This window comes from Eurytemora carolleeae, unplaced genomic scaffold (assembly GCF_000591075.1).
Source record: "Eurytemora carolleeae unplaced genomic scaffold, Eaff_2.0 scaffold1434, whole genome shotgun sequence".
Classification (NCBI taxonomy): domain Eukaryota; kingdom Metazoa; phylum Arthropoda; class Copepoda; order Calanoida; family Temoridae; genus Eurytemora; species Eurytemora carolleeae.
The window spans coordinates 799-17342 of NW_019397323.1; the positions used below are offsets into that span (position 1 = coordinate 799).

At 31.8% G+C, this 16544-nt stretch overlaps 1 protein-coding gene across 1 annotated transcript in view; it reads left to right on the forward strand.

The window, feature by feature from the left end:
* Window positions 1-302: 302 nt before the first annotated feature.
* LOC111713504 (uncharacterized) overlaps window positions 303-16544 on the forward strand; it is a 28821-nt gene continuing 12579 nt past the window's right edge. Inside the window, exons 1-8 of the mRNA XM_023488371.1 lie at window positions 303-385; window positions 904-970; window positions 1559-1622; window positions 4686-4744; window positions 9501-9544; window positions 11921-11956; window positions 13089-13180; window positions 15264-15287. Of these exons, the coding sequence (XP_023344139.1) occupies window positions 303-385; window positions 904-970; window positions 1559-1622; window positions 4686-4744; window positions 9501-9544; window positions 11921-11956; window positions 13089-13180; window positions 15264-15287 (469 nt within the window). The remainder of the gene's footprint in view (window positions 386-903; window positions 971-1558; window positions 1623-4685; window positions 4745-9500; window positions 9545-11920; window positions 11957-13088; window positions 13181-15263; window positions 15288-16544) is intronic.

A 16544-nucleotide genomic window follows, 5' to 3' on the forward strand; every position in this document is an offset into this window, starting at 1 on the left:
TCATGAATCAAAGATGATACTCTACAAATCTCAGCTGTTGTTAGAAATTAAAGTACAGTACAGTACAGTACAGTACAGTACAGTACAGTAAAGTACAGTACAGTAAAGTACAGTACAGTAAAGTACAGTACAGTACAGTACAGTACAGTACAGTACAGTAAAGTACAGTACAGTAAAGTACAGTACAGTAAAGTACAGTACAGTAAAGTACAGTACAGTACAGTACAATAAAGTACAGTACAGTACAGTAAAGTACAGTAAGTATAGTACAGTCTCTTTAAGAGAGCTTGTCAATCATAATAATGTTTCTAGACGAAGGAAGGAATAAGAGAAAACATGGTGATACACTAAACTTCAAGGATAGACAGATAAACCACCAGGGCAGGTAGGACAATAGATAACAGATTATAGATAACAGATAACAGATAACAGACAAAAGATAACAGTTAACAGATATCAGATAACTGTTAACAGATGTCAGATCACAGATAACATATAACAGATAATAGATAAAAGATAACAGACATATATAACAGTAACACACAACAGACAACAGACAACCGAAAACCGACAACAGACAACCGAAAACCGACAACAGACAACAAACAACAGACAACAAACAACAGACAACAGACAGCAGACAAAAACAACAGACAACAGACAACAGACAACAGACAACAGACAACAGACAACAGACAACAGACAACAGACAACAGACAACAGACAACAGACAACAGACAACAGAAAACAGACAACAGACAACAGACAACAGACAACAGACAACAGACAACAGACATAAGACAACAGACAACAGACAACAGACAACAGACAACAGACAACATACAACAGACAACAGACAAACGGGCAACAGACAACTAAGACAATTTATACCTGGGTATTTAGTGATGATGAACTGGATGAGGGTAATGAAAGGAAACTGTCAAGACAAAATGATGGATTAAAGTCCAAGGTGAACAATTCATTAAGTAATGTAATTTGTTGTTAGTTGAATAGTTATTTATAGGGTCTTACCCACAAAGGACGAGACTTCAGAGACGAGTGTTTTCTTAAATGTACGATTTCCGGAAACTGTAAACTTGTTTTTTTTCTCTCCCAAATCATTAAAATAGCCTTTACAAGACTATATTCAAGGCTGAAGCCTTAATTTAACCAATTCGAAATGTCAATTTATCTTTGTTACCCTGTTAAAAAAAAAAAAAAGATAAAAGTCGATATGAAAAGCTATTCAAATAAGGACCAACCAGGGCAAGAGATACGTTCAGTTTCTTCAATTTGAATTCAATCGATTTTTGGTCTAAATATAATTTAACGATCTTTAAACTTATGGTGTTATGATTATTTTTCATGTATAACGTATTCGCAGACAAAAAAGTAAAAAAAAACCAAGCTAAACTAGATTTTAATTTGTCAAAATGTGATCGAAAATTACAGTTTGTTGAAACAAGAAAGAAAATTTTAAATCAGTGTCCCATATTTGATGGGCACCTCTGTAAGATCGTAAAATGTATTTAAATTTTGTTTTCTATTTTCTGTTTAGATCTCCGACAATGCGAACAACACAGGAAGGTTTCAGGGAATCCAGTCCGACCGAACCCCTTTAGGAAACCATTTCTTTCAGAGTTCAAAACTTTTAATTCAGAGCGCGTTAAGACACAAAGCTCAGCAATGTCATCCTCTTACCAGACACTTTTTAGCTCAGGATTGTTAAGTTGATGGTTCCTTTTTTGAAAACCTTTAACAAACAAAAGTATTCCAAAACTGTCTTAAATTAAAGTTTGCTTTTTGTAAACTTTCCAATATTTTATCCTAAAAAAATGAAAAACGTTCGTTTTCGAATCGTCCTTGGGTTGTTTTAGGTTCGTTTCTTCGCTTTACATATTTTGACCTTGAAAAAAAAATATAGGTAAAATACGAAAACACGAACCACACTTAATTACTACTTGCACTGTATGTTTTAATGAATTGTGACATCTGACTTCGGAGTTGAGATTTTAAAATCATAAACCCGAGTAAAACCTCGTTTAATTCCAAAAAAAGCCCGATTTAATATCAACCTTCCGGTTTAGATACAACTAATATGATTTTTTTTTAACGTGATTTCAGGAGCCATCGACTATTTCTCAAAAGTATATATCTACATTTTTGAATAAAAAAAATAATTGTAGTGTCAAAAATCTACTAATTATGCACTTTCTTAAAGTTCAAATTTTCGAAAGTCAAGATGTTAACACTTATTTCGAGCTTTTATAGTCTTTATGTGCAACCCTAATCCTCTTAAATAATTGGTTAGGACAAATAGATTATCAAGTACAATTATTATAGGTGGCAACAGAGAAATGAACCAATTATACACAACGTCACAAGTGTCAAATATAACAAGGAAAACGAAATTTTCTCATAATAGTTGACACGTTTTCCAAGATTAAATAAAAAAGTGTAAAAACAGAAAATTAAGAACACATAAAATTTCACTTATTTTACTGTAAGATAAGCACTTTATTCTAAAATGATCACTATTATTGATAATTTTGTCGGACACAAAAACTGAGTTGACACTTGTGACGTCAGAATACACCTGTACTAAGAGCGTAAAAATTCTAAATTGCCATCTATTTCACTAGAATCTATTTGGGTTAGGGTACTTTCATTATTTTATCTATTATTTTTGTTATTGTTACCCAATGGTAACATAGCAATCTTAATCTATAGATAATCTTAGGATTTCTTTGGAAATTAGTGAGATTAGAATCCCCTCCTCCTCAATCCCTGCCCCCCCCCCCTTCCCTCCTATCCAGGCAATAAATCAAGGCATATGTTGTCCCGGCCTGGATTAGTTTTATCCCCAATTTTCCAACTGGACAGTAGGGTTAGAGCTGATAGATAAATGTATAAGAGAGGAGCACAGTGGGATAAATACCCTACTAACGACTGCACAATGGTTTTATTAAGCGACATATGATTGCACAGCGGTTTTAATCCGGCACTAAGGATTGCACACTGCACAGTGGTTTAAATCCGGCAGTAAGGGTTGCACAGTGGTTTAAATTTGGCATTAAGGGTTGCACAGTGGTTTAAATGCAGTACTGGCGGTTATAACAGCGGTTAAAACACAACACTTAAGGTTGTACAGTGGGAGAAATACGCTATCAATTATTGCAGACTGCATAGGATTTCAAGGCTATTAATTAATATTTCACAGTGGTAATAATTTGCTTCTATCGATTCCATTGCGGTTTTAATGCACAACTATCGCTTAAAAATTGGGCTAAATATAGCCACAATCAGCTAAACAGTGATTTTAAAACGAAATTTTTAGTTGCACAGTGGTTTAATTACGGCCCTTAAGGCTGCATTTGGGATTGAAAACAAAATAAATGTTTATAAGGGGTCAAACTCCGATATCAGTGATGCTCACTGTTCAGAAGTTTGAATCCAAAATTCAATTCAAATTGTACAGTGGGTAAATATAGTTTCGCTTGAAACTTAAATATAAAATCAGGGTTACCCCGAGTCCACGGAATTTATTTGATATTGAGTAGATTCTTCTATTAAAGTTTCTATTATTCTTCAAGCCGGTGTAATCAAAGATTTTCAAGTCGTGATTAATGAATAGCCCTGTACAGTGTACAGTGTACATACTGTAGTTAATCATAGAGAATATTTACCTTTACTTATTCCAGTGTTTAATAATAACCATGTTTCGGTTGAACTTGTGATGTTGCATTCTACGTTTTAGTTTTGCACTTTCTTATAAATCTAATCTGAAAGTACTAAATGAGTTTGTATTTATTGTTACTTTAAGCCTAAAATAAAATGACTCTTAAATTATAATTATGACAAATTACAAACTGCACAATTCAAATGCTATATTTACCAAAATGCAAAAACATGGAACTTCAATAAAAAATGCAAAAGTTTGTTTTCAAAGAGGGTTTTATTTAAATTTAAGTTTAACTAACAATTTTTAAAGTTTTTATCAAGATACCTTTTTAACTTGTAAAAGTAGCGCAATTTAGCTAACTAGAAATTCAAGGCGCTTCGCGCCCTTCTTCTAAATTAGTTGTGAACATGTTCTCTTTGTGTACATCGTAAAACAAAACAAAAATAATTCGCGGATTTTCACAAAAAATTTCGCGGATTTCCAAAATTTTTAAAAATTTAATGACGATCGAATTTTGATAGAGACAAATATTTGAAATTTTGATTTTTCATAAACCTTCCCTGGGGTCCATAGATGTCCCACAAAAAATTTGGGCCCGATCGGTTCAACCGTTTTGACGTTTATTGGATACAAACAGACAGACAGACAAACAAACAGACAGACAGACAAGCCAAATTTATATTTAGCTAATTAAGGGACTGTAATAGGTTTCATTTCAAGTGCATGCCAATCCAGTTATTAGTGACGATTCACAACGATGTCCTAAACAACATTTATAAAAATTAAAAAAATATTTTTTGTGATTTCTTTATCAAGTGGCTTTCTGAGTTTTCCATCAGAAAAGTGGCCGAAATTTTCAAACTAAAAACTAACCTCCTTCCATATTTTGATGAGATAAATATTTAAAGTGCCCAGGGCATGTAACTCTATACAAGGCAGGTCCCTTCATATTACATCTATAGTCCTTTTAACCCCAAATCGACAAAAAAATGGTGTTCATCAGATGTTCGAGCTTTAACCCCTAACACAGCTGAGATGCGGGGATACCAAGCTATGCGTCAGGTCAGCTATTTAATTCTACAAGTAAACAAAAATGATCTTTTATTTAATTGAAGCTTATGTTTCCATTTCTATTTGTATCCATGCTGTTTAACAGCTTGGTATAAATCAATAATTGTAATTAAAAGTCGTCTTCATTGTATTGATATATACTACTACGATTGTATGAAATCAAGTGTATCTTTCCACCCAATAGCAAAAATTAATGTCAATGCATTTGCTCATGAACCCCATTGAAACCAAAGAGTTTCGCCTGAAACTTAAGAGTTAAAACCTTTTGTTATCTTATCAGTTTAGGGACCTTTACAGGAATTTGTTCAGGAGAAGAGAGGAATACATTATCAGTTATCGAACAGTTAATGAAAATATGAATGAATAAATCTGAGTAAGTAGTTGATTTAATAAAACTGATAGTTTGAAAAATCGACATTGGGTTGCAAAGTTAAAAAGACTCAATTCCTTTACAATAAACTGCAGGTTCTACCTGACTAAACCGTTATGATAATCTTAACAGTAAATCTTAATTAATCCGGCTCCAAACACATCTTTAATTTTGATAAAGGTTTTACCTGAGTTTCTAATTATAACAATTGGTGAATAAATTTGTATTTTCCAATAGGTTAACAATTACTTTGAAAAAAGTAATTGGAAAAAGAATTTCTTTTATTTGAAAAGCAATCACTTTCTCTCTTTCTAATATAAGATTGTGTTTACCCTTCAACTGCTAACATTTTCGAGTCATTTATTATTGACCAAATATTTACTAATAGATAATTTAATCAGCGGAGATTTTTCTTGTCGTTTTTACAGTTGCTTAATTTTCCAAATTTCCTAAAATTATTTGACAAGGATTTGATTTCGTAAAACCAATTTCTTTTAATCATGAAACAATTCATTATTTTAGACATGACAATTGTCTTTATCTATAGGTTGTGTTCTCTGTTTGTCTGTCTGTCTGACTGTATTTCCGATCATAACTCATGAACCTCTTGACCGATTTGACTCAAGTTTTGATTAGAGAACTTAGTTGAGATTTGAGAGTCTGAGTTGAGTTGATCGGCTTAAATAGCAGAAATTTAGTTTGTTTAATCGACCAAATGCGGGTAAACGGTAGGAGTAACAATGAGTAACATGGTCAACGCTGGGTTCCCAAACTATTACAATATATAGCTTTAAGTAAGGCTTAACATAAAATAATTTTCTGGTTTAAAAATAATGGCTTGAACATTCTCGATAAAGAGAAAATTTCTATCCAAAAAAGAAGAGTGTTATAACTATTTAAAATGGTAGAATTTATCTTTTTTGCGTTTATGTTTTAATAACTTGTTTTGGTAAATATATTTTGTGTTACCCAATGTAATAAGCATTGTATTTACTGCAGCCATAACAGAACTTCTCTAGAAGTGCACTTTATATATAGGAAAGCTCATGTTCACAGGTATTGAAGGGTCATTAGATCATTAGATTAGATAAGATAAGTTTATTGCTAAAATACATGTATCTGTTTACAGAACGAGTTTACCAGTACAAGTATAAAGCAATTAGGTGGAAAATAGCTTTTGGCTGTTTTTATTATTTTTTCCACCTAATTTCAACAATGATAACAAAACATTTCAAGTAAATAGATTTAAGGAGAACTATTAGAGATTAGGGTGCGATTTTATCTTATACAAAAAAAATTATACCCTAATTAGAATAACTAGAGCTTAAAGTAATATTCTGACATGTACACAACAAATATCAAAGCATTTTAAAACATATCTAATTAGTTTTACATGAATAGCAATTCGGTTTATAACACATTGTAATGTAATTTTCAAAAAGAGAATGTAGTAGTCTATTTTTAAATATACTTAGAGAGTTGCTTCTTTTTAAGTCAAGAGGCAGGTTATTCCACATCTTAAGAAGAGAGCTTGATGGTAAATACTGTAATGAGCACATTTTGAGAATGTCAAGTTGATAGTTAAGAGATCTTTCAAAGTTTCCAAGCTTGTTAAAAATATTCTCAAAAGAATCAGGATTCGATAATTCATATTTCATATTTTATATTTTTATTGAACTACCCGATAGCAAGGAAATACACTGGGAACGACCAGCTCAAATGAACACAAACTGTAAACTGTACGTTACTGCCTGGGATCAGCAATATAAACTCAGTATATGTTTATTTCTTGAACACAACGAGGCTGAACATCACACTTTTCAAGATCAGAAACACTCAATTTATGCAGCGGAAATACTTTACAGGCGAACTGATAGATTTTACAATTTTGAAACTAGCGGAATGTCTAATACACAACTGTGCTCTTTTACCTAAAACTGAATAACAATGAGGAGATATCTTTGTTTTTCTATCTAAAAAAGTTTAGAATTCTGCTATTTTCCATTTGTCTCTAACTTAACTATGACAAGTAAAGATATCTTGGTCACCCTTGATCAGACAGAGGTTCAAAGAGTCACCGTTGTGAATTGGACATCCCCTTGAAACTTTGTGTATAGTTCCTTGAAAAAAAGAATCTAGATAGGGCCGTAATAACGTACTTGTTAAATTCTCAAATATTAAAAGAGGATTATAATAAAAGCTCTTGAAAAATACACGATCTCTAAGATTTTTCTAACTATTAAGATTTGATTTTTAATAATATTTCACAATGTTTCTGATCTACATAAATCTATTATTTAAATCTTTGTTGGCGGTCTCCCTTCATTTTCTTTTTTTATGTCCCAAGTTTGATCATTTATAATAACTGCAGCTGAACAATCTGCAAAGATGGAAAATCCGCAATTTTCTTCTTGATTCTAAAGAAAGATTGAGTAAATAAACAAATATAGTTGAGCAAATATCATCCTGTCTAATAAAGATTCCAGGGTTAAAACAAAAATACGGTTGGCCTAAAGTTTTGTAAAGAAAAAATGGATAGAAATTTTTTAAAAAATATTTATTTTAGTTTAAAGGATATGTCTCCTCACCCTTGTTTCGGTAGAAGTACACATTTCTTTTAGCACTGATTCCAGGATTCATAAAGTTGGATGAGAAGATAGATAAATCAACAACCACGTGACTGAACCCTGATTCAATCAGACGCTATCATAATTATTATGAAAAAGATAAATATTTTGGTTTAAGAATCTGTCTTAGATAAAATTTCAATTGATCTATCATTTATAGAGTGGTATGTCTAAACATCTATTATTTATAGAGTGGTATGTCTAAACATCTATTATTTATAGAGTGGTATGTCTAAACATCTATTGTTTATAGAGTGGTATGTCTAAACATCTATTATTTATAGAGTGGTATGACTAAACAATTACAAGCGTGTCTGTGGATAAATACGTTGTTAGTTTCCGGTCATCCTTGATCAGAAAAGAATTTACAAGGTTTACAATACATCCGTCTTGTAACTTTTATTGAAATTAAGCCTACTTTCCCTTTAAGGCTAGATTAATTCCGATTGAATACTTACAGTGATAACCTGAAATCAATGGAATATGGGTAATCCTGTAAATCTTATGATACATATTGAATTGATTTCAATTTCTGAAACAACACACACTATTAAAGACAGCTGACCTTTTTTTTAATTTCTAACAAAATCAAAAATACAAAGAATATGGGCACTTAAGCCACTAACTCTAATATTTTAATGTTTTGAAACGTGACGTTGTAGACTTTTGGTATCTTAAGCGATTAATTCAACTATAAATCAAACATTATCAAATTTTGAAATATAAAAGGTCTAAAACTTTCAGGTTGAAAAAATATATGAATTAGACAACTATACTTATAAGCACTGGACAACTTTACTTCTAGAAATTAGGCAACTATACTTTTACCAAAAAAAACTTTTCTTTTAGAAATCAGAAAATTATACTTTTCGGAATTAGAAAATTTTACATTTAGTAATTAGACATAGACAACTATACTTTTAGGACCTAGACAATTATACTTTTAGAAACTAGACAATTATATTTTTAGGAACTAGACAATTACACTTTTAGGACCTAGACAATTATACTTTTAGGAACTAGACAATTATACTTTTAGGAACTAGACAATTATACTTTTAGGACCTAGACAATTACACTTTTAGGACCTAGACAATTACACTTTTAGGAACTAGACAATAATACTTTTAGGAACTAGACATTTATACTTTTAGGAACTAGACAATAATACTTTTAGGAACTAGACAGCTATACTTTTAGGAACTAGACAGCTATACTTCTAGGAACCAGACAATTATACTTTTTGGAACTAGACAACTATACTTTTAGGAACTAGACAATTATACTTTTAGAAACTAGATAACTATACCTCTAGGAACTAGACAAATATACTTTTAGGAACTAACAGCTATACTTTTAGAAACTAGACAATTATACTTTTAGGAACTAGACAATTATACTTTTAGGAACTAACAGCTATACTTTTAGAAACTAGACAATTATACTTTTAGAAACTAGACAACTATACTTTTAGAAACAAGACAATTATACTTTTAGAAACTAGACAATTATACTTTTAGAAGCTAGACAATTATACTTTTAGGACCTAGACAATTATACTTTTAGAAACTAGACAATTATATTTTTAGGAACTAGACAATTATACTTTTAGAAACTAGACAATTATACTTTTAGGACCTAGACAATTATACTTTTAGAAACTAGACAATTCTATTTTTAGGAACTAGACATTTATTTTTTTAGAAACTAGACAATTATACTTTTAGGAATTCAATAATATTATTTTTAGGAATTAGATCATGGAGATTCCATTGATTCAAGACATTCTATAAGGTGAGTAAATACGGTGTTAGGTAATTTCTCAAAGGCATTTTCTCCCCAGGGCAACTTCTCAAGTGACAATTTCCCAAGTGGCAATTTTCCAATTGTGCTGCTTGTGCAATTTCCAAATGGCAACTTCCCAAAGGTTATGTAATGCCTCCTAAGGCCGGCACCGTATGCTGCAATTTGGGGCAAAGCGCTACGGCTAGGATGGGCCAAGCACTGCAGCTAGGTCAGACTTGGGAAGTTGCCATTTGGGAAAATACCCTTGGAAAGTTGTCGCTTGGGAAAACCCCTTTGTGAAAGTACCTAACATCGTTTTGATTTGAGAAGTACAATAAACTTTAATCTAGTCTATGCTGGTTATATATCAATCACATTACTGCTGAGTGCTGATTATATCAGTTTAAAGGTTTTCAATGTAAAGATTTTATTTAACTTTTGGAAAAACAAGGTGGTATCTATATTCCATTCAATTCAATAGGCCGGAGGTGTTTTGCATGATAGCAAGGGAGACAATATGAGGAATTTATTGATCTTTTGAAATTAGTTTTACAATCCTATAGGCTAGAAGTGCTGGTGTAAAAGTGATTTCAACTGACTCCCCATTTTTAGAGGAAAATTCACTTTTCACAATGGTATCATTAAAAGCTTTATCGGGTCAAGAATGAATTTAATATTCATGTTTTTATTTTTAAAACCTGATTATTTTCATTTGTGGTTTCTCTTTTAAAACTGAGGTATGCAATTTTTTGCATCAAAAGTAGTGAATAAATTGTTAGAATTAAACCCTTTTCAAGTCTGAAAAAATGTTATCTTTATACGATGATTTGCTGAGGGTTAGAGAGAAAACTCTAATTGCCGCCAATAGATGATCCTTGCTGCCGCCGCCAGATCAAAAATAAAAAATTTAATTGAAAAAACCGGGTTTTTAAAACATGGTGAATATTATTACCTCTATTGATGAGAGAGATGAAAAGTATGTAAATACATGAATGAAAACGAATGAAAACGGATGAATTTCAAAATTTGAAAGTTAAAACAAGTTCTACTCAACCTTTGTTTCTCTTGTATATTTTAATCTTGAGATGAGTTTAATAAAACTTATCGGAATTCAGATATTAAAGGAATAGTCTAGGAAACAGGATATTAAAGGAACAGTCTAGGAAACAAAATATTAAAGGAACAGTCTAGGAAACAGGATATTTAGGGAACAGTCTAGCAAACAAAATATTAAAGGAACAGTCTAGGAAACAGGATACTAAAGGAACAGTCTAGGAAACAGGATATTAAAGGAACAGTCTGGGAATTAGGATATTAAGGGAACAGTCTAGGAAACAGGATATTAAAGGAACAGTCTAGGAAACAGGATATTAAGGGAACAGTCTAGGAAACAGGATATTAAAGGAACGGTCTAGGAAACAGGATATTAAAGGAACAGTCTAGGAAACAGGATATTAAGGGAACAGTCTAGGAAACGGGATATTAAAGAAAAAGTCTAGGAAACAGGATATTAAGGGAACAGTCTAGGAAACAGGATATTAAAGGAACAGTCTAGGAAACAGGATATTAAAGGAACAGTCTAGGAAATAGGATATTAAAGGAACAGTCTGGGAAACAGGATATTAAGGGAACAGTCTAGGAAACAGGATATTAAGGGAACAGTCTAGGAAACAGGATATTAAAGGAACAGTCTAGGAAACAGGATATTAAAGGAACAGTTTAGGAAACAGGATATTAAGGGAACAGTTTAGGGAACAGGATATTAAGGGAACAGTTTAGGGAACAGGATATTAAAGGAACAGTCTAGGAAACAGGATATTAAAGGAACAGTTTAGGGAACAGGATATTAAAGGAACAGTCTAGGAAACAGGATATTAAGGGAACAGTCTAGGAAACAGGATATGGAACAGTTTAGGGAACAGGATATTAAAGGAACAGTCTAGGAAACAGGATATTAAAGGAACAGTTTAGGGAACAGGATATTAAAGGCACAGTCTAGGAAACAGGGTATTAAGGGAACAGTTTAGGAAACAGGATATTAAAGGAACAGTCTACAAAATATTACATTGACGTGACAGTTCTAGAATTTGAATAGTAAATTTAAAAGAAATCTGAATCCTCAATGGCCAATTTAAGAAATCTAATGGAAAAGTGTCTGTTTATGAAATTAAATAATAATTGTGATAATCCTAACTTTTTATTTTAAAATTCTAGCGTTTTAAGGGACAACTTAAGAAATTCGATATTAAAATGATTTGAAGTAAATTCCAATGTTAGAACAAATAAATTACTAAAAGTAAAAAAACTCAAAAAATTCATCAAACGATTTTTATATTAAAAGAGCATTAAAAAAATATTTAAAAATAATTACCATATTTGATTTAGGTATTACAACGGAGATTTGACCAACAGATCACAAAGGTAAACAAAAAACAAGTGTCATTAGTTTTGTTCCTGATAGTGGACAGGGTTTCCAGAATTTTAAAGTTTCAATTATTAATTTTTTTTCAAAAGCAATCAACTTTTAACAGTTATCTATTTACGTATATACTTTGCTTATCTGTCTGTCAAAACGGCCGAACCATTCGTGTCTAATTTTTTGTGGGACCTCACGTGACCCTAGGGAAGGTTTATGGATACACAAGTTTGTCTTCAATTTTTTTTGTTGAAAATTTAGAAAATCCACGAACAAATAGCATTTATTCGCAAACTTCTTTTATTATTGTTTTATATTGTTACAATGAGAAGATGCTCACGGAATTTGAAATAGAAGATGGGCGCGAAGCGTCCTAAAAGTCCAGTTAATTAAATAGCAATAAATGCTTTCTTTCATTTTCTTTATTTCTTTGGTCCAATATGTTTATTATTTAACTTGGTTGTGCTTCTTTGATCATTTTAAGGATTATTTTTGAAAATATAAATTTTCAATTTTTTTAACAGATTACGTATACAAATCTTATTTTAACCTCTACAGAAACTTAAGAGATTAATAATTGATTTCTTTAATGTATGTTTTTATCTATATAAGGGGTACAGGCACAGCGTGATTTTATGTGATAAAGTAAAAAACTCAATTAAATTAAATTAAAATAATAAGGTTTAAACATGTTAACTTCAAGCAAAACAGAGGGAGATTTCGCCGTTTTTTTATTCTAAAGAAGCGTTAATGTCTGATGTCCTTTTTGGTCTTTGATGCATAATTCCTAAAAGAAGCCACATTTAGACCTGATAAACAATAATTGTTTATATTTAGACCTGATGAACTATAATTGTTTATATTTAGACCTGATGAACAATAATTGTTTATATTTAGACCTGATGAGCTATAATTGTTTATATTTAGACCTGATGAACTATAATTGTTTATACTTAGACCGGATGAACTATAATTGTTTATATTTAGACCGGATGAACTATAATTGTTTATACTTAGACCGGATGAACTATAATTGTTTATATTTAGACCGGATGAACTATAATTGTTTATATTTAGACCGGATGAACTATAATTGTTTATACTTAGACCGGATGAACTATAGTTGTTTATACTTAGAACGGATGAGCTTGAACTGTCCCAATCCTTTATGTCCTACCAAATTTCTCCTAGATACAAGAATAGTGACCAGTACAGAAGACAGGCTGTAGGTATTGCTTATTAGCATTATTGACTTATTAACCTTACTAGACCTTAAGGGACTGTAAAGGAAAAATGAAAGGGGGTATAGGCTGACAGCTAATCACTTTAGCTCTTGATCTCGACCCATGAAAGTTATATCTGATGTTCCTGTCTTGAGAAATTGATATAAAACTGTGTAAAAATTATACGAAAGTTCATATATGTAAAATTTAGAAAATCTTAAACTTAAATCACGTGACCAGAACTATCACCAATGGCAGAGCAGTAAACTGATCACGTGTCTCCGCCTGTATCACATGACCACTTTACTGCACTGCCATTGGTGGAATTTCTGATCAAGTAATACGGACATATAAATAATATTATGAATGAAATCTATTAAAAATAGAAATAACAAATATAAAAGTAAACCTAATTTACAATTAGCTTTCTCTGGGATATCATCGTTTTCAGATTAGTTGCTTATTTGCTGAATTTGATCTTTTTAAACCTACTACTTTTATACAAAATTGTATATATATTAATTTTCGTATAAATTTGACAAAGTTGTAAATCAGTTTCTCGAGATAGGAACATCAGATATAACTTTCATGGGTTGCGATCAAGAGCTAAAGTGATTAGCTTTCAGCCTATACCCCCTTTCATTTTTCCTTTACAGTCCCTTAGGAGGGGATTATTTATCCAATGCACTGACCTATCTAGCATTCTATAGTTTGCTCCGAATTTCGCCTCCAGAGCTCGTTTATCCAGCTCCATTTGCTCCACTCTTTGTATTACTAACTGTAATTGTAACTCTGGTATTAGGGGGTTTCCCCCTCCTGCTGCACTTCTGCCATGTTTATTTCTATTTCTGAACCTTCCTCACTAGGTGGTAGCCAAGGGCATAATGTTTCCACAGTTTCTAGTGTTCCTATTGATGTCTTGTCTTCAAAGATATCTTCTCGTCTTGTTTCTCTCAGTACCCTGTTAAACCTGGTAATTAACTTAATTTGTCTTCCTTGGAGGTCTAGGCATTTACTTTCATCTAGGTTCCTTGATTCACGCCATTGTCATCAGTTTTTGTAGTAAACACCGACTCCATTACAATTTCTCAAGACGCATCTATCCAAGTTCAATCCGTCTACTATCAATACCAAACAGGACATGATCCACATGGCTACAATACCATGTCTAATCAACGTCTCTACACAGGGTGTGATCTCATTATCTATCGGTGTCAATACAGAAACTAGCAATCAATTAATCAATGTATCAACCAGGACACCATCCATACGGCTACCATCCTGTGACTAATCAACGCCACTATAACAGGGTGCGATCTTGTTTTCTATTGATGTCAATACAGACACTAGCAATCAATAGGTCAATACCAATACCAATACTCAAGGCAGGATCTCCGCTTGTATGTTTCAATGAGAACTTTATTACTTCTAATACAGTGGCGTAAATAAGGGGGGTTATTGGGGTTATTTACCCCCCCCTAGAATCCTGGGGGTAAATACCCCCCCCTAGAATCCTGGGGGTAAATATCCCCCCCTAGAATCCTGGGGTTAAATACCCCCCCCCTAGAATTCTATTCTTCCACAGAGGATTAGCGACAACAGAGCTTGCAGCGAACATGTTAAAAAAAATTGAATGAGATATAACAAAAAATGTTGGCCAATTATTAGTTTTAAGGTTATAATTTGATAACACTTACAGCAGATTTCCACCTTAAATTTGGTGAATTTTTGTATATCCCATTTTATTTTTTACGCCTAATTTCTAACAAAACAAAAATTTTCTAAATTTTGTCCAAAACCTCAATAATTCTTGTTTTTTACTCATCCTGCATATACATATATTTAAATTTTTTTTACAAATTCTCAATGAGAAGAAATACAAAATTAAATGTTAAACAATTTTCAATCTGACACAAAGTAAAAGGAAAATTTTTTTAAATATTTAATCCAGAGACAAAAAGTTTAAACACTAAGCTATGGATCAAGCAGAAAATGATCAGTATTATTTTAAACCCTATTTTGTAAAACATTGGATATGAAAATATTTTCATGAAAAAATAAAAAAGATTTAATTTAAATTTATTTTCAGGAGAGAAGCCTGAAGCCTGGTTAGGTAATTATTATTTTACTTTAAAATACATTGTCAGCAAGGTTAAAAAGTACAAATCACCCCGGACTAACCGGACTCAGATGCATTTGGTTTTGTCAGCAAGGTTAAAAAGTACAAATCACCCCGGACTAACCGGACTCAGATACATTTGGTTTTGTCAGCAAGGTTAAAAAGTACAAATCACCCCGGACTAACCGGGCCCAGATACATTTGGTTTTGTCAGCAAGGTTAAAAAGTACAAATCACCCCGGACTAACCGGGCCCAGATACATTTGGTTTTGTCAGCAAGGTTAAAAAGTACAAATCACCCCGGATTAACCGGACCCAGATGCATTTGGTTTTGTCATCAAGGTTAAAAAGTACAAATCACCCCGGACTAACCGGACCCAGATGCATTTGGTTTTGTCAGCAAGGTTAAAAAGTACAAATCACCCCGGACCAACCGGACTCAGATGCATTTGGTTTCTTCTATTTTATTTCAATCAAATGTTGGTCTATGACTTGAAAATATTTTAACTGACGGATTTGTCTGTTCATACTTTTATTGAAAAAGTATATGCCGACAAAAAGTATAAGATAGATTAAATAGGTCAAATTGTGGACAAAAGTCACAGTTCTCTGGGTTAATGACCGAACCCTGAAGTCCGCGTGAATTGATATTCCAATATGCCTGAATTATCCGAATTAAACTATTTTTACTTATATTAGACTTAAAAATGGACCCTCCTAACAAACTTACGAGTTTAGAGTTTTTAAATTAAAAGTTAATTCAAATTTTTTTTAACTTTAACAGCTAATGAACTTTCAAAAAGTATGCTGATGGAACAAGCTCTTTTTTTGCAGGTGAATAATATTATTGCCTGAAAAGAACGAGTTTAAAAATAAAATTATTAAAAGAGAATAAAAATTTTAGACTTTCTTAGTCAATAACAAAAATGTTATGGAGTGCTTTGATTTTTAAAAATATTTTAGATTTCAACATTTTTTGCTGAGCAAAACATGAGATACATACATTCGTTGCATTTATCAGGATAAAATGTTTATTGCAATTATTGTTCTAAAAAACGGTGTCTTTCTTAAATACAGTTTTTCAGAGAAATGTTTTAAAACTGTATTAACAGGATTTAAAGTTTAAAAGATAAAATGTTTAAACTTTGTTCAGAAATAAATTCTTTTAGAGTTTGCCTTTTTCATTAACTAATTCCAAAATGATTTTTCTTAAATTCTAGAATTGAATTTTTACTTTATAATTTCTCTTTT